Source organism: Gobio gobio (assembly GCF_949357685.1).
Source record: "Gobio gobio genome assembly, chromosome: 20".
NCBI lineage: Eukaryota > Metazoa > Chordata > Actinopteri > Cypriniformes > Gobionidae > Gobio > Gobio gobio.
In genome coordinates, this window is record NC_137113.1 from 1,580,916 (window position 1) to 1,608,915 (window position 28,000).

At 37.2% G+C, this 28,000-nt stretch overlaps 1 protein-coding gene across 1 annotated transcript; it reads right to left on the reverse strand.

Moving 5' to 3' along the window:
- Positions 1–104: 104 nt before the first annotated feature.
- On the reverse strand, positions 105–28,000 carry LOC307144155 (lysosomal acid phosphatase-like). The gene is made up of 12 exons (XM_079846194.1): positions 27,986–28,000; positions 27,866–27,905; positions 19,594–19,689; positions 11,189–11,275; positions 10,940–11,092; positions 10,706–10,804; positions 8,608–8,697; positions 8,155–8,290; positions 5,690–5,778; positions 5,479–5,585; positions 1,742–1,914; positions 105–393 (listed from the first exon to the last, which is right to left on the reverse strand). Exons 5-12 carry the CDS (start codon positions 11,054–11,056, stop codon positions 269–271), a joined length of 936 nt encoding a protein of 311 aa, XP_079702320.1. The 5' UTR covers positions 11,057–11,092; positions 11,189–11,275; positions 19,594–19,689; positions 27,866–27,905; positions 27,986–28,000; the 3' UTR covers positions 105–268.

Genomic DNA, 28,000 nt, shown 5'->3' on the forward strand with positions numbered 1-28,000 from the left:
TGTGTGTGTGTGTGTGTGTGTGTGTGTGTGTGAGAGTTGGTGAGTGTGTGAGATTGTGTGTGTTTACAGCAATAATGATGTGATGAATTTTTCATTAAAGATAAGTGTGAAATATCACGCACACGTCAGCGCTAAATCTTTATTAATCTTCTTAATCTTCCCTTTTTTATGTAAATCCATTTCTGGCCAGATCAAAAATAAACAAAAAATACAGAACATTTTAAACTAAATTACAGTAACACTTCTTTAGAGAAGCTCATTTTTCAGCTCACTCGTCCTCCCATACACTTAACGGGTGGAGAGCTTTAGAACGGATTCTTCGAAGCTCCGCCTCCCATAATCTGCGATGAACAATTTCACGAAATCTTTCAGATGTCATGTCCTTCACAGCGTCTAGAAGAGAACGATGGTCATTTACACAATAATTGGCATGTTGTTCAATGTTACCTGTTGCAATTTATGAATAAAGTGCAGATAAACATCCAATTTGCGATGCCTTTCAGCAGGTGCCAGGGTTAAGCTTATTATTATAAACTTAGCTAGCTATAGCAAGCTAATTCAGAAAATGCTAAACTTAAATAATTTATAAGCAATGGAACGGTTCAGTTGACTTAAAATGGGTCTGCTCTGTGAACTCAAAAGAAAAAGAAAGTGTTAAATACTCGTAAAAGTTCATTTGAACTAATGTGTTTAATTTGAGTTGGCTCTACTCAAAGTGATGCATTATTCTGAGTGTTTGGCTTTACAGAGATGCCTCGTTCGAGAGGCTTATTGGGCTTAAACAGTCAAATGCATACAACATTATGTCAAAATGCCCGTTCTGGCAAGTATTCAGTTAAGCACAATGATTTTTTTGGAACGTGAAATAGTTGAGAAAGATAACGCATGTTGTGTATCAGTGTATTGGATCCGTGCATAAGCTCTTAAAGGGACAGCAGCCTAATATTCCTCATCAAACAACAAAACACAAAGAAAATCTCTCTCTGCTCTTACTGAATAACTTTATTTGTAAGCATTCATTTGTATTTAATTTTTACAAGACTATCCAGTGTTGTTTTACATTTGATTATTTCTGTAGTACTAATAATAAAAGTATCAGGACCGGACTCGTTCTGGGAAGAGTGGTATCAGTGTATCCCTACTAAAAATATGTTGTGAACTGCATTATGGAAATATATTTTTCAAATTTTAAAACTACAAAATCCATTTACATTTACAATCTTATATATATTTTGGGGTAAATGCATGCATTTTTTTATAGAAACAAAATGAGTGAAAAATGAGTATTTGTGCTGTATGGAAGGGATTTTAGTTACAAACTGCGGTTTAAATACTTATAATTTACTGTTTGTGTGTGCATAAAAAACATGTAAGCAATTTGTGACCCTATAAATAATCTTTCCATTGATGTATGGTTTCTTAGGATGGGACAATATTGAAAATAATTTGAAAATCTGGAATCTAAGAGTGCAAAAAAAATCTTAATATTGAGAAAATCTCCTTTAATGTTGTCCAAATGAAGTCCTTAGCAATGCATATCACTACTAATAATACATTTATCAAACTAAATATCTTCATGGAACATGATCTTCATATCGTAATGATTTATGGTATACAAGAAAATTGTATAATTTTGACCTATGCGATGTATAGTTGGCTATTGGCACAGATACACCCGTGAGAAGCAGGACTGCAGTTGAGCTCCAGTGGCACATTTATTAATGTGCATGATTGTGTTTACCAGCGTCTGTGTCTTCTTCCTTTATCTGACACTCTTTATTCCTGTCTTGTGGTATGACGTCTCGAGTGAGCTTCACAAATTTCTCCAGGGAGCAGGTCTGGGAACAGCCCGGTAAAGGCACAGGCTTAGGTGTGGTGTTGTCGTTGCGATAAAACATCTCCACTGAGAACATCCTGAGAGAGACAGTCAAAGGAAAATTGGATCTAATTTGGAATAATTCCCCAGATTATGTTATGTTAAAAAATAGTCACACTCATTGTCTTTGAGGTCCAAACGAACCCCACATGGAAAATTAATGGGAAAGTCTAAATTATATTTATGTTTGTAAATGAAACAGTTTATATAAATTTCCCAAAATTCCTGTAAATTCCCATAAATTATCATTATTTCCCATACATTTCCAAAAATTCCCATAAATTCTCATTATTTCCCACAAATTCCTATAAATTCTCATAAATCCCCATACATTTCCATAAATTCTAATGAATTACCATAAATTTCCATACATTTCCATACATTTCCATAAATTCTCATAATTTCCCATAAATTCTCATGAATTCCCATACATTTTCAAAAATTCCCGTAAATTCCCATACATTTTCATTATTTTCCATAAATTCTCATTATTTTCCCACAAATTCTAATAACTTCCCATAAATTCTCATGAATTCCCATACATTTCCATAAATTCTCTTAAATTCCCATAAATCCTCATAAACTCCCGTAAATTCCCATAAATTCTCAAATTATTTTCCATAAATTTTCGTTATTTTCCATAAATTCTCATTACTTCCTATAAATTCTCATGAACTCCCATACATTTCCATAAATTCTCGTAAATTCCCATAAATTCTCATTATTTACTATACATTTTCATAACTTCTCATAAATTCTCATTAATATCCATAAAGTTCCAAAAATTCCCATAAATTCTCATTATTTTCCATAAATTCTAATAACTTCCCATGAATTCCCCTAAATTCCCATATATTCTCGTAAATTCCCATAAATCCTCATAAATTCCCATAAATTCTCATTATTTCCCATAAATTCTCATAACTTCCCATAAATTCTCATGAATTCCCATACATTTCCATAAATTATCGTAAATTCCCATAAATCCAAATAAATTCCCATAAATTCTCATTATCTCCCATAAATTCTCATGAATTTCCATAAATTCTCGTAAATTCCCATAAATCCTTATAAATTCCCATAAATTCTCATAATTTCCCATAAATTCTCATGAATTCCCATACATTTTCAAAAATTCCCGTAAATTCCCATACATTTTCATTATTTTCCATAAATTCTCATTATTTTCCCACAAATTCTAATAACTTCCCATAAATTCTCATGAATTCCCATACATTTCCATAAATTCTCTTAAATTCCCATAAATCCTCATAAACTCCCGTAAATTCCCATAAATTCTCAAATTATTTTCCATAAATTTTCGTTATTTTCCATAAATTCTCATTACTTCCTATAAATTCTCATGAACTCCCATACATTTCCATAAATTCTCGTAAATTCCCATAAATTCTCATTATTTACCATACATTTTCATAACTTCTCATAAATTCTCATTAATATCCATAAAGTTCCAAAAATTCCCATAAATTCTCATTATTTTCCATAAATTCTAATAACTTCCCATGAATTCCCCTAAATTCCCATATATTCTCGTAAATTCCCATAAATCCTCATAAATTCCCATAAATTCTCATTATTTCCCATAAATTCTCATAACTTCCCATAAATTCTCATGAATTCCCATACATTTCCATAAATTATCGTAAATTCCCATAAATCCAAATAAATTCCCATAAATTCTCATTATCTCCCATAAATTCTCATGAATTTCCATAAATTCTCGTAAATTCCCATAAATCCTTATAAATTCCCATAAATTCTCATTATTTCCCAGAAATTCCTATAAATTCTCATAAATCCCCATACATTTCCATAAATTCTCATGAATTACCATAAACTCCCATACATTTCCATAAATTCTCATAACTTCCCATAAATTCTCATGAATTCCCATAAATTTTCAAAAATTCCCTTAAATTCCCATACATTTTCATTATTTTTCATAAATTCTCATTATTTTCCCACAAATTCTAATAACTTCCCATAAATTCTCATGAATTCCCATACATTTCCATAAAGTCTCTTAAATTCCCATAAATCCTTATAAACTCCCATAAATCCCCATAAATTCTCATTATTTTCCATAAATTCTCGTTATTTTCCATATATTCTCATTACTTCCTATAAATTCTCATGAATTCCCATACATTTCCATAAATTCTCATAAATTCCCATAAATTCTCATTGTTTACCATACATTTTCATAACTTCCCATAAATTCTCATGAATTCCCATAAATTTCCATAAATTCGCATAACTTCTCATGAATTCCCATAAAGTTCCAAAAATTCCCATAAATCCTCATTATTTCCCATAAATTCACGTAAATTCCCATAAATTCTCATTATTTTCCATAAATTCTAATAACATCCCCTAAATTCCCATATATTCTTGTAAATTCCCATAAATCCTCATAAATTCTCATTATTTCCCATAAATTCTCATGAATTCCCATACATTTCCATAAATTCTCGTAAATTCCCATAAATCCAAATAAATTCCCATGAATTCTCATTATCTCCCATAAATTCTCATGAATACCCATAAATTCTCATAAATTTCCATAAATTCTCATGAATTACCATAAATTTCCATACATTTCCATAAATTCTCATAACTTCCCATAAATTCTCATGAATTCCCATACATTTTCAAAAATTCCCATAAATTCCCGTACATTTTCATTATTTTCCATAAATTCTCATTATTTTCCCACAAATTCTAATAACTTCCTATAAATTCTCATGAATTCCCATACATTTCCATAAATTCTCATGAATTCCCATACATTTCCATAAATTCTATTAAATTCCCATAAATCCTCATAAACTCCCGTAAATTCCCATAAATTCTCATTATTTTCCATAAATTCTCGTTATTTTCCATAAATTCTCATTACTTCCTTTAAATTCTCATGAATTCCCATACATTTCCATAAATTCTCGTAAATTCCCATAAATTCTCATTATTTACCATACATTTTCAAAACTTCCCATAAATTCTCATGAATTCCCATAAATTCGCATAACTTCTCATAAATTCTCATGAATTCCCATAAAGTTCCAAAAATTCCCATAAATCCTCATTATTTCCCATAAATTCTCATAAATTCACGTAAATTCCCATAAATTCTCATTATTTTCCATAAATTCTAATAATTCCTCATGAATTCCCCTAAATTCCCATATATTCCCGTAAATTCCCATAAATCCTCAAAAAATAATGGGAAAGTCTAAATTATATTTATGTTTGTAAATGAAACAGTTTATATAAATTTCCCATAAATTATCATAACTTCCCATAAATCCTCATGAATACCCATAAATTCTCATACATTTCCATAAATTCCCATAAATCCTTATAAATTCCCATAAATCCAAATAAATTCTCATAAATTCTCATTATCTCCCATAAATTCTCATGAATACCCATAAATTCTCATAAATTCCCATAAATCCTTATAAATTCCCATAAATTCTCATAAATTCCCATAAATTCTCATAAATTCCATAAGGAATATTTTGGTTGACCAAAGATGCCATCTAGAGACGTAAGTTTAGGAAACACAGACGATATGTTACCCGTTCTCTTCCTGGTGAAGTTCAATCAGATGACAGGAGGCGTATGGAGGCTGCAGGCCATTAAAGACGCCCAGGGCTTCCTGCAGAGCTACGATTGTTGTGTCATGCTAGTAAGGAAAGAGTTACATTACTTTCTCTGAACAGATCCCACTTCTTTTTTTTTTAGAAGAATATTGACTGAAAAAGGAAAGTTTAGGAGCTTTGGACTTACAGCGGAGTATACCCTCATCTTCAGCCTTTGTTTAGAGTCCGGAGCGGCTGCGGCTGAGAGATCCTTAATGATCTGATTTACCAGCAGGCCTGAGAATGTGGAACAGTTTACATTGACGTCTCCCTGCTAGGGTTGCAAAATTCTTGGAATTTTCAAGGCTGGAAACTTTCCATGGGAATTAATGGGAATAAACTGGTAATATGCAAAATTGCAGGTTAGCCTATAACAGGGACAATATAGTTTCTTTTTTTGTTTTGACATTTGATAAAAAAACAGCAATATTGTGAAATATTATTACAATTCAAAATAATGGTTTTCTATTTTAATATACTTCAAATATAATTTATTCACGTGAATTTTTTTTAAGTCTTCAGTGTCACATGATCCTTCAGAAATCATTCTAATATTCTGATTTATTATCAATGTTGGAAACAGTTGTGCTGCTTAATATTTTTTTAACCTGTAATGTTTTTCAGGATTCACTGGTGAATAAAAAGTTTAAAAAAGAACAGCATTTATTTAAAATAGAAATCTTTTGTAACAATATACACTACCGTTCAAAGGTTTGGGTCATTCATTTTTCTTTCTTTCTTTTTTGAAAGAAATTAATAATTGTATTCAGCAAGGATGTGTTAAATTGTTAAAAAGTGATAGTAAAAACTTTGTAAATTTCCATAAATTCTCGTAAATTCCCCATAAATTCTCGTAAATTCCCATACATTTTCATAAATTCTCGTAAATTCCCATAAATTCTCGTAAATTCCCATACCTTCTCGTAAATTCTCATAAATTCCCCATAAATTCTCGTAAATTCCCATACATTTTCATAAATTCCTCATAAATTCCTGTAAATTCTCGTAAATTCCCATAAATTCTCATTATTTCCCATAAATCCTCATAAATTCCTGTAAATTCCCATAAATTCTCGTAATTCCCAATAATTGTCATGAATTCCCATAAATTCTCGTAAATTCCCATAAATTCTTATTATTTCCAATAAATTCTCATTATTTCCCATAAATTATTGTAAATTCTCATAAATTCCCGTAAATTCTTATTATTTCCCATAAATCCTCATGAATTCACATAAATTCTTAGAAATTAACATAAATTCTCATTATTTCCTATAAATTCTTGTAAATTCTTTTAAATTCACATAAATTCACGTAAATTCCCATAAATTATTGTAAATTCTCATAAATTTCCATAATTTCTCATAAATTCCCATAAATTCTCATAAATTCTTATAAATTCACATAAATTCCCAAAAATTATTGTAAATTCTCATAAATTCCCATAAATATCCATAAATTATTGTAAATTCTCATAAATTCCCGTAAATTCTTATTATTTCCCATAAATCCTCATGAATTTCTGTAAATTCCCATAAATTCTCGTAAATTCCATAAATTATTGTAAATTCCCATAAATTCTTATTATTTCCCATAAATTTTTATTTCCCATAAATTCTCATTATTTCCCATAAATCCTCATAAATTCCCATAAATTCTCGTAATTCCCAAAAATTGTCATGAATTCCCATAAATTCTCGTAAATTCCCATAAATTCTTATTATTTCCCATAAATTCTCATTATTTCCCATAAATTATTGTAAATTCTCATAAATTCCCGTAAATTCTTATTGTTTCCCATAAATCCTCATGAATTCACATAAATTCTTAGAAATTAAAATAAATTCTCATTATTTCCTATAAATTCTTGTAAATTCACATAAATTCTCGTAAATTCTCATAAATTTCCGTAAATGCCTGTAAATTCCGGTAAATTCCCATAAATTCACGTAAATTACCATAAATTGTTGTAAATTCTCATAAATTCCCATAATTTCTCATAAATTCCCATAAATTCACATAAATTCTCATAAATTCACATAAATTCCTGTAAATTCCCACAATTTTTTGTAAATACTCAAAAATTCCCGTAAATTCTTATTATTTCCCATGAATCCTCATGAATTCCTGTAAATTCCCATAAATTCTCGTAAATTCCCATAAATTATTGTAAATTTTCATAAATTCTTATTATTTCCCATAAATTCTTATTTCCCATAAATTCTCATTATTTCCCATAAATTCCAATAAATTCCTCTAAATTCTCGTAAATTCCTGTAAATTAGCATAAATTCTCGTAAATTCTCATAAATTCTCATTAAGTTTCCAAATTGGAATATTTCCAAAAATCCCCAGATTAAGTTCCCGTGGAAACACCCTTTGCACCCCTAGTCCCTTCACTATAATGACATAGCATTCGGCCTCTCAACACTGATCAAAGCATTGATGTGTGCATAAAAGTGTCTGACTGTTTAACTATGAAAATATGATCGGCACAAAAAAACTACTTTCAGTGTTCAACCTCACATAAATGTTTTTCTCTTGCATTTCCTGTTTCTTTCATTAATTTAATTAAAATGTAATAAGATGCTCTTCCTAGGGATAAGCTCTCACCTCCCTGTAGTCTGCACTTCTCCTCTCTCCCATAGACTCCAAACATAATCTGATAGGAAAAGTCATTCAGCACCTTCAGCTTTTCCATCACTTTTGGAGTCACCCACTGTGGTGCAGGCCCCTTCCTATGTATCTCCTGGGGAAGGAGAATAACAGAACTGATCCCACACCATTCATGGTCTGGATTTAATTCTGAGCATCTGGGGCCAGAAAAAGTTTAATCTGGATTTGGAAATCATCCACGTTTTGCTATCCAGGATCAGGTAATCCATCTTTCTTTTGTGCCGGTTTTTCAAAGCAAAATACACACTTTTTCAGATGACCAAATCTGGATTACTAGTGCTTAAAGCATATTAAAAACAAACACATAGACATATAAACAACATTAAAACACTGATTTTCACCACAGGGGACTTTAATGCTAGAGGAAGTCATGAATAATGTGAAACTCACCTCACAGAACAACGCGTCATAGACAGTCCAAACAGACGCAATGGTGGCTGTCTTCAGTCCTGTGTTTTTTCTCACCATTTCTATAAAGTCCTGCATAAAAACATAACCATGATGGCTTTTTATTGCACGTTTACATTGCAAGACAGGGAACATGCTAACATTGTAAGGCACACACATGAAAAAAATAAGGAGCAAGACAAAAAAAAGCTTATTAGGACAGCAGTAAAAACGTACATATTCATGTTGTTTTATTGACGCACTTATACACTATATAAATACCACTCACACATCTTATACGACAAAACACAATTAGTATACGCTTTCTGCCTTTAACCTTTGATTTTTAAAGAATTTTAAATGTTTTTGCAGAATACCCAACAAAGTGTCCAAATTCTTAAAAACACAAAATCTTCTAAAACTATGGGAATGATGTTATTAATTAAGTTGGCTTGAGAAAGCCATGAATCGTGCTAATTTATTCTAACAGCATGGTAATTTATGTTAACAACATACTAGCAGCATGCTAAATCATGCTAACAACATGCTTATTAATGCTCAATGTGCCAATTTATGCTAGCAAGATTCTATATCTTGTTAAAACATGCAAAATCATGCTAATTCATGCTAGCAGCATGCAAATTTTAGCTAAAAATGCTAGCAACATGCCAATTCATATTAGCAAAACGCTAAAACATGCTTATTCATGCTAAATCACGTTAACAAGATGTTAAAACATTAACAACATGCTAAATCATGCTACTAACATGTAAATTTGTGCTAAAATATGTAATCAACATGCTAATTCATGCTAGCAACTTGTTAAAACATGCTAATTCACACTAACAAAATTATAATTAATGATAAAACATGCTACCACCGTTCTATATAATTTTAAAACATGCTAATTCATGCTAGCAACATGCTCATTTATATTAGCAACATGCTAAAACATGCTGATTAATGTTAAATCATGTTAACGAGATGTTAAAATGTTACCAAAAGCCTAAACCATGCTAGCAACATGCAAATTCATGCTAAAACATGGTGATTCAAGCCAATTCATGCTAAAATGTGTTATCAACATGCTAATTCATGATAAAACATGATAATTCATGTAAACAACATGCTAATTCATGATAAAACATGTTAACAAAATGCTAATTCATGTTAGTAACTTGTTAAAATATTTTAGCGACATGCTAATTAACGTTAAAACATACTAATTTGTTAACAAATGCTAGCAAATTTGCTAATTCATTCTAGCAACATTGATAATTCCTTCCAACAACATGATATCAACATGCTAATCCATGATAAAACATGATAGCAAACTTGTTAATTTGTGTTAAAAATGCTAACAACATGCTAATTAATCTTAACAACATCTTAAAATATGTTAATTAATGCTAACATGTTAAAACAGATTAGCAACATGTTAAAATAATGTTAGCAAAATGCTAATTTGTGACAACACATTAACAAAACATGTTAATTCATGCTTGCAACGTGTTAAAACATGCTAGCAACATGCTAATTAATGCTAAAACGTGCTAATTTATGTTAACAAATGCTAGCAACATGTTAAAGGTGCAGTGTGTGTGATTTTTAGCGGCATCTAGTGGTGAGGTTGTGAATTGCATCACCCAACGCTCACCCCTCCCTTACAGAGCACATAGAGAAGCTACGGTGGCCCACACAGGACAAAAATGTTGAGAGAGCAGAGAGTAGTTAACACTCTGCAGAGCAGTTTGTCCGTTTAGGGCTACCGTAGAAACATGGCGGCACAAAATGGCGGCTTCACTGTACGGGACCCGCGGTGTGTGTAGATAGAAACGGCTCATTCTAAGGTAATAAAAACATAACAGCTCATATACGCCACTGGAAACATAGTTATCTATATTATTTCGCATTTCTATCAATAGATCCTCATAAATATTACACACTGCACCTTTAAAAATTCCCCTGGTTAAATGATTTGTGGACTGATAATAATAAATAAATGCTGCACTATATCATAATTAAATGTAATAAACATTGCTGTAAAGTCTATAGACAGACGGCCTGCTATTATAACTGGGTTTCTGCAAGATGGACTCACCGTATAATTGGCAGCCATGTCACGAAATTGAGTAGAGTTTTCTGTCTCTTTCATGAGCTGTGTATAACGTGGACAGTCTTTTAGTGGGAATGAGAGCAGCTGTAAAGAAAAAAACAAAGGCAAACACACTGTATGCAGGTCGTATGGCCATGGAAACAGTTTTCAGACATCCAGAGATATTCTCTAATGATGCTGTAGTGCAGATGTGAACAGAGCTTCAGTGTGATGACTTACCCAGTCCTTATCCTCTGGGACAGTGTGGACCGGAATCGGATGCCATTGCAAACATGGCATAAACTCCTCAGATCTGGAAGGTGGGAACATGCCGGCCAGGTTAGCTTCTGCACTCATCAGCGTCCGATCATGATCTGTGCTTCTGATGACTATCTGCAGCTCAAAGGTGGAATATGCCATTTAAACATGCAAGTCTGACAACTTCGTGTATCCATTACATGTTTAAACAGAATTTAAAGAGAGAGTGACCTCGTCATGCTTATAGTCCTCACTCAGGAATCCACTGTAGCGTTTCTTTAAAAACTGACCTAGTTTATAGTGCTGCTTCTTTCCCACCTGGAAAATTGAGAAGATCGAGTTACAGAAATTAACAAACCCTCTTGTGAAATAACATCCTTGAAGTACATCATGCCTATTACATCAGAAGTTTGCTGCCTATTAACCGTCTGCGTTCTGACTTTATATCACACAATTCTGACTTTATATCACACAATTCTGACTTTATATCTCACAATTCTGACTTTATATCTCACAATTCTGACTTTATATCTCACAATTCTGACTTTATATCACACAATTCTGACTTTATATCACACAATTCAGACTTTATATCTCACAATTCAGACTTTATATCACACAATTCAGACTTTATATCTCACAATTCTGACTTTATATCTCACAATTCAGACTTTATATCTCACAATTCTGACTTTATATCTCACAATTCTGACTTTATATCTCACAATTCTGACTTTATATCTCACAATTCTGACTTTATATCACACAATTCTGACTTTATATCTCACAATTCTGACTTTATATCTCACAATTCTGACTTTATATCTCACAATTCTGACTTTATATCTCACAATTCTGACTTTATATCTCACAATTCTGACTTTATATCACACAATTCTGACTTTATATCACACAATTCTGACTTTATATCTCACAATTCAGACTTTATATCTCACAATTCAGACTTTATATCACACAATTCAGACTTTATATCTCACAATTCTGACTTTATATCTCACAATTCTGACTTTATATCACACAATTCTGACTTTATATCTCACAATTCTGACTTTATATCTCACAATTCTGACTTTATATCTCACAATTCTGACTTTATATCTCACAATTCTGACTTTATATCTCACAATTCTGACTTTATATCACACAATTCTGACTTTATATCTCACAATTCTGACTTTATATCTCACAATTCTGACTTTATATCACACAATTCTGACTTTATATCTCACAATTCAGACTTTATATCTCACAATTCAGACTTTATATCACACAATTCAGACTTTATATCTCACAATTCTGACTTTATATCTCACAATTCTGACTTTATATCTCACAATTCTGACTTTATATCTCACAATTCTGACTTTATATCACACAATTCTGACTTTATATCTCACAATTCTGACTTTATATCTCACAATTCTGACTTTATATCTCACAATTCTGACTTTATATCTCACAATTCTGACTTTATATCTCACAATTCTGACTTTATATCTCACAATTCTGTCTTTATATCTCACAATTCTGACTTTATATCTCACAATTCTGACTTTATATCTCACAATTCTGACTTTATATCTCACAATTCTGACTTTATATCACACAATTCTGACTTTATATCACACAATTCAGACTTTATATCTCACAATTCAGACTTTATATCACACAATTCTGACTTTATATCTCACAATTCAGACTTTATATCACACAATTCAGACTTTATATCTCACAATTCTGACTTTATATCACACAATTCTGACTTTATATCTCACAATTCTGACTTTATATCTCACAATTCTGACTTTATATCTCACAATTCTGACTTTATATCTCACAATTCTGACTTTATATCTCACAATTCTGACTTTATATCTCACAATTCTGACTTTATATCTCACAATTCTGTCTTTATATCTCACAATTCTGACTTTATATCTCACAATTCTGACTTTATATCTCACAATTCTGACTTTATATCTCACAATTCTGACTTTATATCACACAATTCTGACTTTATATCACACAATTCAGACTTTATATCTCACAATTCAGACTTTATATCACACAATTCAGACTTTATATCTCACAATTCTGACTTTATATCTCACAATTCAGACTTTATATCTCACAATTCTGACTTTATATCTCACAATTCTGACTTTATATCACACAATTCTGACTTTATATCTCACAATTCTGACTTTATATCTCACAATTCTGACTTTATATCTCACAATTCTGACTTTATATCTCACAATTCTGACTTTATATCTCACAATTCTGACTTTATATCACACAATTCTGACTTTATATCTCACAATTCTGACTTTATATCTCACAATTCTGACTTTATATCTCACAATTCTGACTTTATATCACACAATTCTGACTTTATATCTCACAATTCTGACTTTATATCTCACAATTCTGACTTTATATCTCACAATTCTGACTTTATATCACACAATTCTGACTTTATATCTCACAATTCTGACTTTATATCTCACAATTCTGACTTTATATCTCACAATTCAGACTTTATATCTCACAATTCAGACTTTATATCTCACAATTCAGACTTTATATCACACAATTCAGACTTTATATCACACAATTCAGACTTTATATCTCACAATTCAGACTTTATATCTCACAATTCTGACTTTATATCACACAATTCAGACTTTATATCTCACAATTCAGACTTTATATCACACAATTCAGACTTTATATCTCACAATTCTGACTTTATATCTCACAATTCTGACTTTATATCTCACAATTCTGACTTTATATCTCACAATTCTGACTTTATATCACACAATTCTGACTTTATATCTCACAATTCTGACTTTATATCTCACAATTCTGACTTTATATCTCACAATTCTGACTTTATATCTCACAATTCTGACTTTATATCTCACAATTCTGACTTTATATCACACAATTCTGACTTTATATCTCACAATTCTGACTTTATATCTCACAATTCTGACTTTATATCTCACAATTCTGACTTTATATCACACAATTCTGACTTTATATCTCACAATTCTGACTTTATATCTCACAATTCTGACTTTATATCACACAATTCTGACTTTATATCTCACAACTCTGACTTTATATCTCACAATTCTGACTTTATATCTCACAATTCTGACTTTATATCACACAATTCTGACTTTATATCACACAATTCTGACTTTATATCTCACAATTCTGACTTTATATCTCACAATTCAGACTTTATATCTCACAATTCAGACTTTATATCTCACAATTCTGACTTTATATCTCACAATTCTGACTTTATATCTCACAATTCCGACTTTATATCTCACAATTCTGACTTTATATCTCACAATTCTGACTTTATATCTCACAATTCTGTCTTTATATCTCACAATTCTGACTTTATATCTCACAATTCTGACTTTATATCTCACAATTCCGACTTTATATCTCACAATTCTGACTTTATATCTCATAATTCCGACTTTATGTCTCACAATTCTGACTTTATATCTCACAATTCTGACTTTATATCTCACAATTCAGACTTTATGTCTCACAATTCTGACTTTATATCTCACAATTCTGACTTTATATCTCACAATTCTGACTTTATATCTCACAATTCTGACTTTATATCTCACAATTCTGACTTTATATCTCACAATTCTGACTTTATATCACACAATTCTGACTTTATATCTCACAATTCTGACTTTATATCTCACAATTCTGACTTTATATCTCACAATTCTGACTTTATATCACACAATTCTGACTTTATATCTCACAATTCTGACTTTATATCTCACAATTCTGACTTTATATCTCACAATTCTGACTTTATATCACACAATTCTGACTTTATATCACACAATTCAGACTTTATATCTCACAATTCTGACTTTATATCTCACAATTCAGACTTTATATCTCACAATTCAGACTTTATATCACACAATTCAGACTTTATATCTCACAATTCTGACTTTATATCACACAATTCTGACTTTATATCACACAATTCTGACTTTATATCTCACAATTCTGACTTTATATCTCACAATTCTGACTTTATATCTCACAATTCTGACTTTATATCTCACAATTCTGACTTTATATCTCACAATTCTGACTTTATATCTCACAATTCTGACTTTATATCACACAATTCTGACTTTATATCACACAATTCAGACTTTATATCTCACAATTCTGACTTTATATCTCACAATTCAGACTTTATATCTCACAATTCAGACTTTATATCACACAATTCAGACTTTATATCTCACAATTCTGACTTTATATCTCACAATTCTGACTTTATATCACACAATTCTGACTTTATATCTCACAATTCTGACTTTATATCACACAATTCTGACTTTATATCACACAATTCTGACTTTATATCTCACAATTCTGACTTTATATCTCACAATTCTGACTTTATATCACACAATTCTGACTTTATATCTCACAATTCTGACTTTATATCTCACAATTCTGACTTTATATCTCACAATTCTGACTTTATATCACACAATTCTGACTTTATATCACACAATTCTGACTTTATATCACACAATTCTGACTTTATATCTCACAATTCTGACTTTATATCTCACAATTCAGACTTTATATCACACAATTCTGACTTTATATCTCACAATTCAGACTTTATATCTCACAATTCTGACTTTATATCTCACAATTCAGACTTTATATCTCACAATTCTGACTTTATATCACACAATTCTGACTTTATATCACACAATTCTGACTTTATATCTCACAATTCTGACTTTATATCACACAATTCTGACTTTATATCACACAATTCTGACTTTATATCACACAATTCTGACTTTATATCTCACAATTCTGACTTTATATCACACAATTCTGACTTTATATCTCACAATTCTGACTTTATATCACACAATTCTGACTTTATATCACACAATTCTGACTTTATATCTCACAATTCTGACTTTATATCACACAATTCTGACTTTATATCACACAATTCTGACTTTATATCACACAATTCTGACTTTATATCACACAATTCTGACTTTATATCTCACAATTCTGACTTTATATCTCACAATTCAGACTTTATATCTCACAATTCTGACTTTATATCACACAATTCTGACTTTATATCACACAATTCTGACTTTATATCTCACAATTCTGACTTTATATCACACAATTCTGACTTTATATCACACAATTCTGACTTTATATCACACAATTCTGACTTTATATCTCACAATTCTGACTTTATATCTCACAATTCTGACTTTATATCTCACAATTCAGACTTTATATCTCACAATTCTGACTTTATATCTCACAATTCTGACTTTATATCTCACAATTCCGACTTTATATCTCACAATTCTGACTTTATATCTCACAATTCTGACTTTATATCTCACAATTCTGTCTTTATATCTCACAATTCTGACTTTATATCTCACAATTCTGACTTTATATCTCACAATTCCGACTTTATATCTCACAATTCTGACTTTATATCTCACAATTCAGACTTTATGTCTCACAATTCTGACTTTATATCTCACAATTCTGACTTTATATCACACAATTCTGACTTTATATCTCACAATTCTGACTTTATATCACACAATTCTGACTTTATATCTCACAATTCTGACTTTATATCTCACAATTCTGACTTTATATCTCACAATTCTGACTTTATATCACACAATTCTGACTTTATATCACACAATTCAGACTTTATATCTCACAATTCTGACTTTATATCTCACAATTCAGACTTTATATCTCACAATTCAGACTTTATATCACACAATTCAGACTTTATATCTCACAATTCTGACTTTATATCTCACAATTCTGACTTTATATCACACAATTCTGACTTTATATCTCACAATTCTGACTTTATATCTCACAATTCTGACTTTATATCTCACAATTCCGACTTTATATCTCACAATTCTGACTTTATATCTCACAATTCTGACTTTATATCTCACAATTCTGACTTTATATCACACAATTCTGACTTTATATCACACAATTCTGACTTTATATCACACAATTCTGACTTTATATCACACAATTCTGACTTTATATCACACAATTCTGACTTTATATCTCACAATTCTGACTTTATATCTCACAATTCAGACTTTATATCTCACAATTCAGACTTTATATCTCACAATTCTGACTTTATATCTCACAATTCTGACTTTATATCTCACAATTCCGACTTTATATCTCACAATTCTGACTTTATATCTCACAATTCTGACTTTATATCTCACAATTCTGTCTTTATATCTCACAATTCTGACTTTATATCTCACAATTCTGACTTTATATCTCACAATTCCGACTTTATATCTCACAATTCTGACTTTATATCTCATAATTCCGACTTTATGTCTCACAATTCTGACTTTATGTCTCACAATTCTGACTTTATATCTCACAATTCTGACTTTATATCTCACAATTCTGACTTTATATCACACAATTCTGACTTTATATCTCACAATTCTGACTTTATATCACACAATTCTGACTTTATATCTCACAATTCTGACTTTATATCTCACAATTCTGACTTTATATCACACAATTCTGACTTTATATCTCACAATTCTGACTTTATATCACACAATTCTGACTTTATATCTCACAATTCTGACTTTATATCTCACAATTCTGACTTTATATCTCACAATTCTGACTTTTTTGTGTGCATGTGTGAGTGGGTCCACGTGAGTTAAAGGGGTGATGAATTGAGCCTATGATATATAAAAGTTAATTGTGATATAAGAATATCCTGTAAGTTTCAGAGCTGAAAACGTCCTTGTTATTCACAGGGCACCAGGTCCAGAAAACGAGAGATCTCAGAATATGTCGACCATTGACGTAATAGAACGCAGAAGCACTGCCTCAAGCCCCGCCCACCGCCTTGTGGAGCTAAACGATGCGGAATCGATTGTAAACAAGACACAGGTGGAGACTGGATTTGGATTTGTGTGTGTGTGTTTGTACGGTTCGCGGTTATATTCACTGATGATCGGGCAAGCCAAGTAATACAAAAATAACATTCCAATCAATCGCGGGTGGATGAGAGATGAATCTTTGTGTTTGTTAGATAAAGATATTCTTTGAGTCCTTTGAGCGTTTTCCCACACGCTTTCAAAACAATTCCTCACGTTTACTGACAGGGGAGCTGAGGCTCATTAAATATGCAAATCTTATCCAATCCTAGCTGTGGGCGTTTACTTCCAAGTCTTCGGTGCGGCACACGCATAAAAACAGAGCGTCTTTCAGAGAGCCTCAAAAACAAGGCAGAAAATAGCCTATTACTGATTCATTATGATATTTTTGAATGTAAAAACCACGCAAACGTCATAAGTTGACCTCAGACAACAGGATAAAAAGATTTAAAAAGCCAGTTCATGACACCTTTAATGTGTTTATCTGTCATATTGCAATAGTATTTTCTTAGGAAAAGTTCATTTATTGTTATTTCTTTTCTGGAAAGGGCATTGATTATACATTTAAATCGACTTCATTGTGTTTTTAAAACACTGTCAAAGGGTAAGTTCACCCAAAAATGTAAATTCTGTCATTAATTCCTCACCCTCATGTGGTTGGACACCCGTAAGACCTCCGTTCATCTTCAGACACAAATGAAGATATTTTAGTGTAAATCTGATGCTCTGAAAGGCCTCCATTGGCTCAATGGCACTTTACACTCTCAAGACCCTTAAAAGACACTAAAGACGTCGTTACAAAGTCCATCTCACTACAGCGGCTCTACAATAACTTTATGGAGTGACGAGAATAGTTTTTGTGCGCAAAAAAACCCTAAATAACGACTTATACAGTGATGACGATTTCAAAACAAAGCATCATGAAGCTTCAGAGCGTTATGAATCAGTGAGTCGATTCAGGAGTTTGAATCGCCAAATTTCAGCAGTTTGGCGGTTTGACACACGATCCGAATCATGATTCGACTCACTGATTCATAACGCTCTGAAGCTTCATGATGCCGTGTTTTGAAATCGTCATCACTATATAAGTCGTTATTTAGGGTTTTTTTGCGCACAAAAACTATTCTCGCTGATTCATAAAGTTATTGTAGAACCGCTGTAGTGAGATGGACTTTGTAACGACGTCTTTAGTGTCTTTTAAGGGTCTTGAGAGTGTAAAGTTGAGCCAATGGAGGCCTTTCAGAGCATCAGATTTACACTAAAATATCTTCATTTGTGTCTGAAGATGAACGGAGGTCTGACGGGTGTCCAACCACATGAGGGTGAGGAATTAATGACACAATTTTCATTTTTGGGTGAACTAACCCTTTAAGACCCTTTATTGAGGGACATTTCATCTATACTGGTTTCATCTGTGGGTTGTCAAACAAGGAGAAAATGAACTGACTTTACCTTTCAGAACGCGACTGTTGCGCTCTACATACATACTGTAATTTATATAGCACAGCGTCTTGCACGTTATGCTCCTGAAGTAGCACGTAACCAATTCAAACAAAGAGAATAATGTCTGCATACCTGAGAGAGCTGTCCAAAACCCTGGGGCCAGGAGATCTCCTTGTAGGGATCAGTGGGATAGCCCTCGACTGGAGATCTGTCGCCATGACGATAGAGCTGACAGAGAGGAAGTCAAATACTTGACTGAGTATTGGGGATTTATGTGTGTGTGTGTGTGTGTGTGTGTGTGTGTGTGTGTGTGTGTGTGTGTGTGTGTGTGTGTTCAGGAGGACAAAACTTCTTAGTGCAACAGTGGCTAGATCAGCAAATCCAGCTTTGTCATGTCCCACACAGTAGTCTGTAAACATATTCCAATTGGATAAGCAGATTCAGTCCATCTCCTTGTCTTTATCTCGATTTTCTCTCATTTACACTTAAGTCGATAGTAGGATTTACCTGTAATCGCTTTCCAAACAGACATCAGGTTTTCTAAAAATGCTCTTAATTATAGCCATGTTACACAATCACACTTAAAAAGACACAAGCCCCTGGTTTAAAGTCATAATTAACCATAAAGGAAAGGAAAACAATCATCTCAAATATGATACAACAACAACACAAGAACAAGGATTTGGATCAGAGTCCTGCACGGGTGACCCGCGAATATTGCTGAAACGGGTGAAAAACATCCTCCTGTGTCGGATGCGGGTGCGGGTCGGATCGGACAAGGGAGAAACACGGGTCTAAACACGGTTTTTAAACAGTCACGTGCAAACGAATATAGGCCTATATATAAACAATATATGCATGTATATTGTAGATGTGTTCCTAAAAAAAATATGCCTTGCCTGTATTCCAAGTTGATAAAATAATTTAAAATCCATATCAGTTCATCTGTGGCCTGCGCGGGGCGCGCGTGACCTCACAGAAGAATCACAACCGCGCGCGCGCTCTGCCTGCACTGCAGCCGTCGAGATGAATCATGAGGAGTTAAGAAAAGATAGCCGCAAATGTGGAACTTCATCGCTGAGGAAGCACGCAGATAACTGTGGTAACAAACCAAGCACAAGCAGTTCAATCCAACAGTATTTGTGTTATATTTCCTGAGTTTGGTCTCTTAATAACACTGTCTTAGTAGGCCTACATTAAGCCATGTTAAGTGTTTTTTATAATGGTTTTCTATGGTAGGAAAACGTTTAACGTGTAATTATACGCGTTGCGTTCATATTCTGGGCTCATCTGATTTTTTGTACATAGTATACGTTATTAGTATTATGTTTACTGAGTTTGGTCTCTTAATAACAGTACATTAAGCCACGTTAAGCTCCCGGCAGAAGTTGTCCTTGTGTTTAATGGTCCTGTAATAACTTCTGTATGCTGGCAATAAACATTTTTGTAAGTGTGTCAATAATGTGATATGCTAAACTGATTTTATTGCGGGTGCGGGTCGGGTGTCGGTTCTATTTTAAGCGGGTTGGGTCGGGTGCGGATTTTAATTAGTGCTGTTGTCGGAAAACGAGTCAGATGCGGGTTTAAGCACTGCGGGTACGGGCGGGTGCGGGTTTTCAAAATCGGACCCGTGCAGGACTCTGACTTGGATACACAAAGAGAAGAAAAACACTTGTCATTGTGTACAAGTTTGAAGGATGAAATTAGAGACTTCAAGATTCAAGAAGAAATAGTGGGATATAAAACATTTAGTTTATGAATGGAAAATTTGCAATAAACCAATCAGAGTTTCATCTCCCTTTCCCTTTAAAAGCCAGTTGTGCTGCTCGCACCATGGCGGATTACCTATTTACATGAGGAGAGACTGAGCGCTTCTACTCGCTTTATCTTTAATATTTAAACGTGTGTGTGTTTCTGCGAGTCCTGTGCCTCTACCTCTCGGAGATGGATGACTCGGGTGGTGGATGTGGAACTCTTCAAGCAGGGAGGGATCTAAGATGTCCTCACCTAAGAGGTCCATATCCCTCCCAGTCAACAAGATGGCTGCCCCTTTGTTGGGAGTCCAGGATGGCAATGACTCGATAGATGTTCTCTCCCTCAGCAATCTCAGGAGGAGAAAGAGACATGTCTTCAACACCAGACCCTGTAGAAGGAGAGTCCAAAGGGTTAAAGAAGGGTTCGAGGAGGGATGTGAAATGTTGGTGAAATACGGTACTGTGATGGTAAATTTAACTGGTAAATGACTTCATTGATCTGCCTCTCAATGGTGAAGGGACTTATGTAGAGGGGACTCAGCTTCTGGCTGGGCAGATGAAGACGGACATCCCTTGTTGAGAGCCATACCTTCTGTCCCGGAGGGTAAGTGGGAGTGGCAGACCTGGCACTTGTGTCTGCTTACTACTTGCTGGAAATATACATGAGCTGATTCCCAGACCCTCTCGCTCTCCTGAAACCAATAGTTGACACTGGGACGTCCGATAGTTCCACTGACCCAGCCTTCAGTCCCAGACCCTCTCGCTCTCCTGAAACCAGTAGTTGACGGTTGGGATGTCCGATGGTTCCACTGACCCAGCCTTCAGTCCCAGACCCTCTCGCTCTCCTGAAACCAGTAGTTGACACTGGGACGTCCGATAGTTCCACTGACCCAGCCTTCAGTCCCAGACCCTCTCGCTCTCCTGAAACCAGTAGTTGACACTGGGATGTCCGATGGTTCCACTGACCCAGCCTTCAGTCCCAGACCCTCTCGCTCTCCTGAAACCAGTAGTTGACACTGGGACGTCCGATGGTTCCACTGACCCAGCCTTCAGTCCCAGACCCTCTCGCTCTCCTGAAACCAATAGTTGACACTGGGACGTCCGATGGTTCCACTGACCCAGCCTTCAGTCCCAGACCCTCTCGCTCTCCTGAAACCAGTAGTTGACACTGGGATGTCCGATGGTTCCACTGACCCAGCCTTCAGTCCCAGACCCTCTCGCTCTCCTGAAACCAGTAGTTGACACTGGGATGTCCGATGGTTCCACTGACCCAGCCTTCAGTCCCAGACCCTCTCGCTCTCCTGAAACCAGTAGTTGACACTGGGACGTCCGATGGTTCTACTGACCCAGCCTTCAGTCCCAGACCCTCTCGCTCTCCTGAAACCAGTAGTTGACGGTTGGGACGTCCGATGGTTCCACTGACCCAGCCTTCAGTCCCAGACCCTCTCGCTCTCCTGAAACCAGTAGTTGACGGTTGGGATGTCCGATGGTTCCACTGACCCAGCCTTCAGTCCCAGACCCTCTCGCTCTCCTGAAACCAGTAGTTGACACTGGGATGTCCGATGGTTCTACTGACCCAGCCTTCAGTCCCAGACCCTCTCGCTCTCCTGAAACCAGTAGTTGACGGTTGGGACGTCCGATGGTTCCACTGACCCAGCCTTCAGTCCCAGACCCTCTCGCTCTCCTGAAACCAGTAGTTGACACTGGGACGTCCGATGGTTCAACTGACCCAGCCTTCAGTCCCAGACCCTCTCGCTCTCCTGAAACCAGTAGTTGACGGTTGGGACGTCCGATGGTTCCACAGACCCAGCCTTCAGTCCCAGACCCTCTCGCTCTCCTGAAACCAGTAGTTGACGGTTGGGATGTCCGATGGTTCCACTGACCCAGCCTTCAGTCCCAGACCCTCTCGCTCTCCTGAAACCAGTAGTTGACACTGGGACGTCCGATGGTTCCACTGACCCAGCCTTCAGTCCCAGACCCTCTCGCTCTCCTGAAACCAGTAGTTGACACTGGGACGTCCGATGGTTCAACTGACCCAGCCTTCAGTCCCAGACCCTCTCGCTCTCCAGAAACCAGTAGTTGACACTGGGACGTCTGATGGTTCCACTGACCCAGCCTTCAGTCCCAGACCCTCCCGCTCTCCAGAAACCAGTAGTTGACGGTTGGGACGTCCGATGGTTCAACAGAACCAGCCTTCAGTCCCAGACCCTCTCGCTCTCCTGAAACCAGTAGTTGACACTGGGACGTCTGATGGTTCCACTGACCCAGCCTTCAGTCCCAGACCCTCTCGCTCTCCAGAAACCAGTAGTTGACACTGGGACGTCTGATGGTTCCACTGACCCAGCCTTCAGTCCCAGACCCTCTCGCTCTCCTGAAACCAGTAGTTGACGGTTGGGACGTCCGATGGTTCAACAGAACCAGCCTTCAGTCCCAGACCCTCTCGCTCTCCTGAAACCAGTAGTTGACACTGGGACGTCCGATGGTTCAACAGACCCAGCCTTCAGTCCCAGACCCTCCCGCTCTCCTGAAACCAGTAGTTGACGGTTGGGACGTCCGATGGTTCCACTGACCCAGCCTTCAGTCCCAGACCCTCTCGCTCTCCTGAAACCAGTAGTTGACACTGGGACGTCCAATGGTTCCACTGACCCAGCCTTCAGTCCCAGACCCTCTCGCTCTCCTGAAACCAGTAGTTGACGGTTGGGACGTCCGATGGTTCCACTGACCCAGCTTTCAGTCCCAGACCCTCTCGCTCTCCTGAAACCAGTAGTTGACGGTTGGGACGTCCGATGGTTCCACTGACCCAGCCTTCAGTCCCAGACCCTCTCGCTCTCCTGAAACCAGTAGTTGACGGTTGGGACGTCCGATGGTTCCACTGACCCAGCCTTCAGTCCCAGACCCTCTCGCTCTCCTGAAAACAGTAGTTGATGGTTGGGACGTCCGATGGTTCCACTGACCCAGCCTTCAGTCCCAGACCCTCTCGCTCTCCTGAAACCAGTAGTTGACGGTTGGGACTTCCGATGGTTCCACTGACCCAGCCTTCAGTCCCAGACCCTCTCGCTCTCCTGAAACCAGTAGTTGACGGTTGGGACGTCTGATGGTTCAACAGAACCAGCCTTCAGTCCCAGACCCTCTCGCTCTCCTGAAACCAGTAGTTGACGCTGGGACGTCCGATGGTTCCACTGACCCAGCCTTCAGTCCCAGACCCTCTTGCTCTCGTGAAACCAATAGTTGACGGTTGGGACGTCTGATGGTTCCACTGACCCAGCCTTCAGTCCCAGACTCTCTCGCTCTCCTGAAACCAGTAGTTGACACTGGGACGTCTGATGGTTCAACAGAACCAGCCTTCAGTCCCAGACCCTCTCGCTCTCCTGAAACCAGTAGTTGACACTGGGACATCCGATGGTTCAACAGACCCAGCCTTCAGTCCCAGACCCTCTCGCTCTCCTGAAACCAGTAGTTGACGCTGGGACGTCCGATGGTTCCACTGACCCAGCCTTCAGTCCCAGACCCTCTCGCTCTCCTGAAACCAGTAGTTGACACTGGGACGTCTGATGGTTCAACAGAACCAGCCTTCAGTCCCAGACCCTCTCGCTCTCCTGAAACCAGTAGTTGACACTGGGACATCCGATGGTTCAACAGACCCAGCCTTCAGTCCCAGACCCTCTCGCTCTCCTGAAACCAGTAGTTGACGGTTGGGACGTCTGATGGTTCCACTGACCCAGCCTTCAGTCCCAGATCCTCTCGCTCTCCTGAAACCAGTAGTTGACACTGGGACGTCCGATGGTTCCACTGACCCAGCCTTCAGTCCCAGACCCTCTCGCTCTCCTGAAACCAGTAGTTGACGGTTGGGACGTCCGATGGTTCAACAGAACCAGCCTTCAGTCCCAGACCCTCTCGCTCTCCTGAAACCAGTAGTTAACGTTTGGGACGTCTGATGGTTCCACTGACCCAGCCTTCAGTCCCAGACCCTCTCGCTCTCCTGAAACCAGTAGTTGACACTGGGACGTCTGATGGTTCCACTGACCCAGCCTTCAGTCCCAGACCCTCTCGCTCTCCTGAAACCAGTAGTTGACACTGGGACGTCTGATGGTTCCACTGACCCAGCCTTCAGTCCCAGACCCTCTCGCTCTCCTGAAACCAGTAGTTGACACTGGGACGTCTGATGGTTCAACAGACCCAGCCTTCAGTCCCAGACCCTCTCGCTCTCCAGAAACCAGTAGTTGACACTGGGACGTCTGATGGTTCCACTGACCCAGCCTTCAGTCCCAGACCCTCTCGCTCTCCAGAAACCAGTAGTTGACACTGGGACGTCTGATGGTTCAACAGACCCAGCCTTCAGTCCCAGACCCTCCCGCTCTCCTGAAACCAGTAGTTGACACTGGGACGTCCGATGGTTCCACTGACCCAGCCTTCAGTCCCAGACCCTCTCGCTCTCCTGAAACCAGTAGTTGACACTGGGAAGTCTGATGGTTCCACTGACCCAGCCTTCAGTCCCAGACCCTCTCGCTCTCCTGAAACCAGTAGTTGACACTGGGACGTCCGATGGTTCCACTGACCCAGCCTTCAGTCCCAGACCCTCTCGCTCTCCTGAAACCAGTAGTTGACGGTTGGGACGTCCGATGGTTCAACAGAACCAGCCTTCAGTCCCAGACCCTCTCGCTCTCCTGAAACCAGTAGTTGACGGTTGGGACGTCCGATGGTTCAACAGAACCAGCCTTCAGTCCCAGACCCTCTCGCTCTCCTGAAACCAGTAGTTGACGGTTGGGACATCTGATGGTTCCACTGACCCAGCCTTCAGTCCCAGATCCTCTCGCTCTCCTGAAACCAGTAGTTGACACTGGGACGTCCGATGGTTCCACTGACCCAGCCTTCAGTCCCAGACCCTCTCGCTCTCCTGAAACCAGTAGTTGACACTGGGACGTCCGATGGTTCCACTGACCCAGCCTTCAGTCCCAGATCCTCTCACTCTCCTGAAACCAGTAGTTGACACTGGGACGTCCGATGGTTCAACAGACCCAGCCTTCAGTCCCAGACCCTCTCGCTCTCCTGAAACCAGTAGTTGACGATTGGGACGTCTGATGGTTCCACTGACCCAGCCTTCAGTCCCAGACCCTCTCGCTCTCCTGAAACCAGTAGTTGACGATTGGGACGTCTGATGGTTCAACAGACCCAGCCTTCAGTCCCAGACCCTCTCGCTCTCCTGAAACCAGTAGTTGACGATTGGGACGTCTGATGGTTCAACAGACCCAGCCTTCAGTCCCAGACCCTCTCGCTCTCCTGAAACCAGTAGTTGACGATTGGGACGTCTGATGGTTCAACAGACCCAGCCTTCAGTCCCAGACCCTCTCGCTCTCCTGAAACCAGTAGTTGACGATTGGGACGTCCGATGGTTCCACTGACCCAGCCTTCAGTCCCAGACCCTCTCGCTCTCCTGAAACCAGTAGTTGACACTGGGACGTCCGATGGTTCACCAGACCCAGCCTTCAGTCCCAGACCCTCTCGCTCTCCTGAAACCAGTAGTTGACGGTTGGGACATCTGATGGTTCCACTGACCCAGACACATCATGTGATGAAGCCAAAGATTGAGCAAGCTGACAGGCAGTCGAGAACTAATAACAAAGTGTGTGGCAAACATTGGTTACTCATGTCAGCAGATATTGTGACTGTTTCTGGATCCAGTATCAAACTAGACTGGTAACGACAGAAAAGACCAGTATCGACAATATACAGTTAAGCATATTCACTTTTATTTCTTGACCACTTTTGTTGTGTGTTTTGGATCGTTATCTTGTTCGAAGGACAACTGCGTCCCCAGCCCAGCAAGTTTTCCGCAGACTGATGTTTGGCTCCAGAATCTTCCTGTAGTCTTTTTTTCATGATGCCATTTACTTTTACAAGGTTGTCTGGCCCATTGGCTGAAAAACACTCCCAGAGTTCCCACCACCATGCTTGACCGTAGGGATGGTGTTTGTGGGGTTGAATGCTTTTTTTTGCATAGAAGGCTGCTTCTACGAGACAAAGATTGAGTTGTTTGGACATAGGGATGTGGCTTTTCTTTGGAGAAACAAGATAATCCAAAACACACAACAAAAGTGGTCAAGAAATGGTTGGCAGAGAACAATATCAGTGTTTTGGAGAGTCCAGACCTGAATCTAATTGAGAATTTGTGGAGAGAACTGAAGACCAGAGTGACGGCAAGGAAGCCAAGGGTCTGGAGATCTATGCAGAAGAGGAGTGGGCAAAATCCCAGTGGAAATTATAGTTACAAAAAAACATTTGACAGCTGTGATGAAAAATAAAGGCTGTGTTCACAGCGTCTTACTTTCTTTTGCTACCTTTTCGTGTTATTTCCAGCCAGAACATGCCTATTTGCCAAATAAAAATTCACCATGATTAAAAATTCTGCCTGGGTATGAATAATTATGACCTTAACTGTACAGCAGAAACAAAGTTGAAAAAAAAAAGTCACATTCACACAGAAGGCGCATCTTTGTTATGCATAAAAATATGAAACATTATAGGAAGTCAGAATTTGTGCATCGTTTTATGAACATTATTTAAGAGGAATGGTTTTGTCAAACCAGCTGCAGCCTACATTTGCTCAACACACACTAGTTTGGCAGTTATCTGGACAAATGCATAATACTCACCACAGTGACAAACTTGAGCGTCCTCTCTCCATTGGAAAGACTGAAAACAAAGACAAACATCACAATCAGAAAACAGGAATCCATACTTGCGGATGAGCAGCTGAGATAGAGCACAGTTACTTCAATGAATGATTG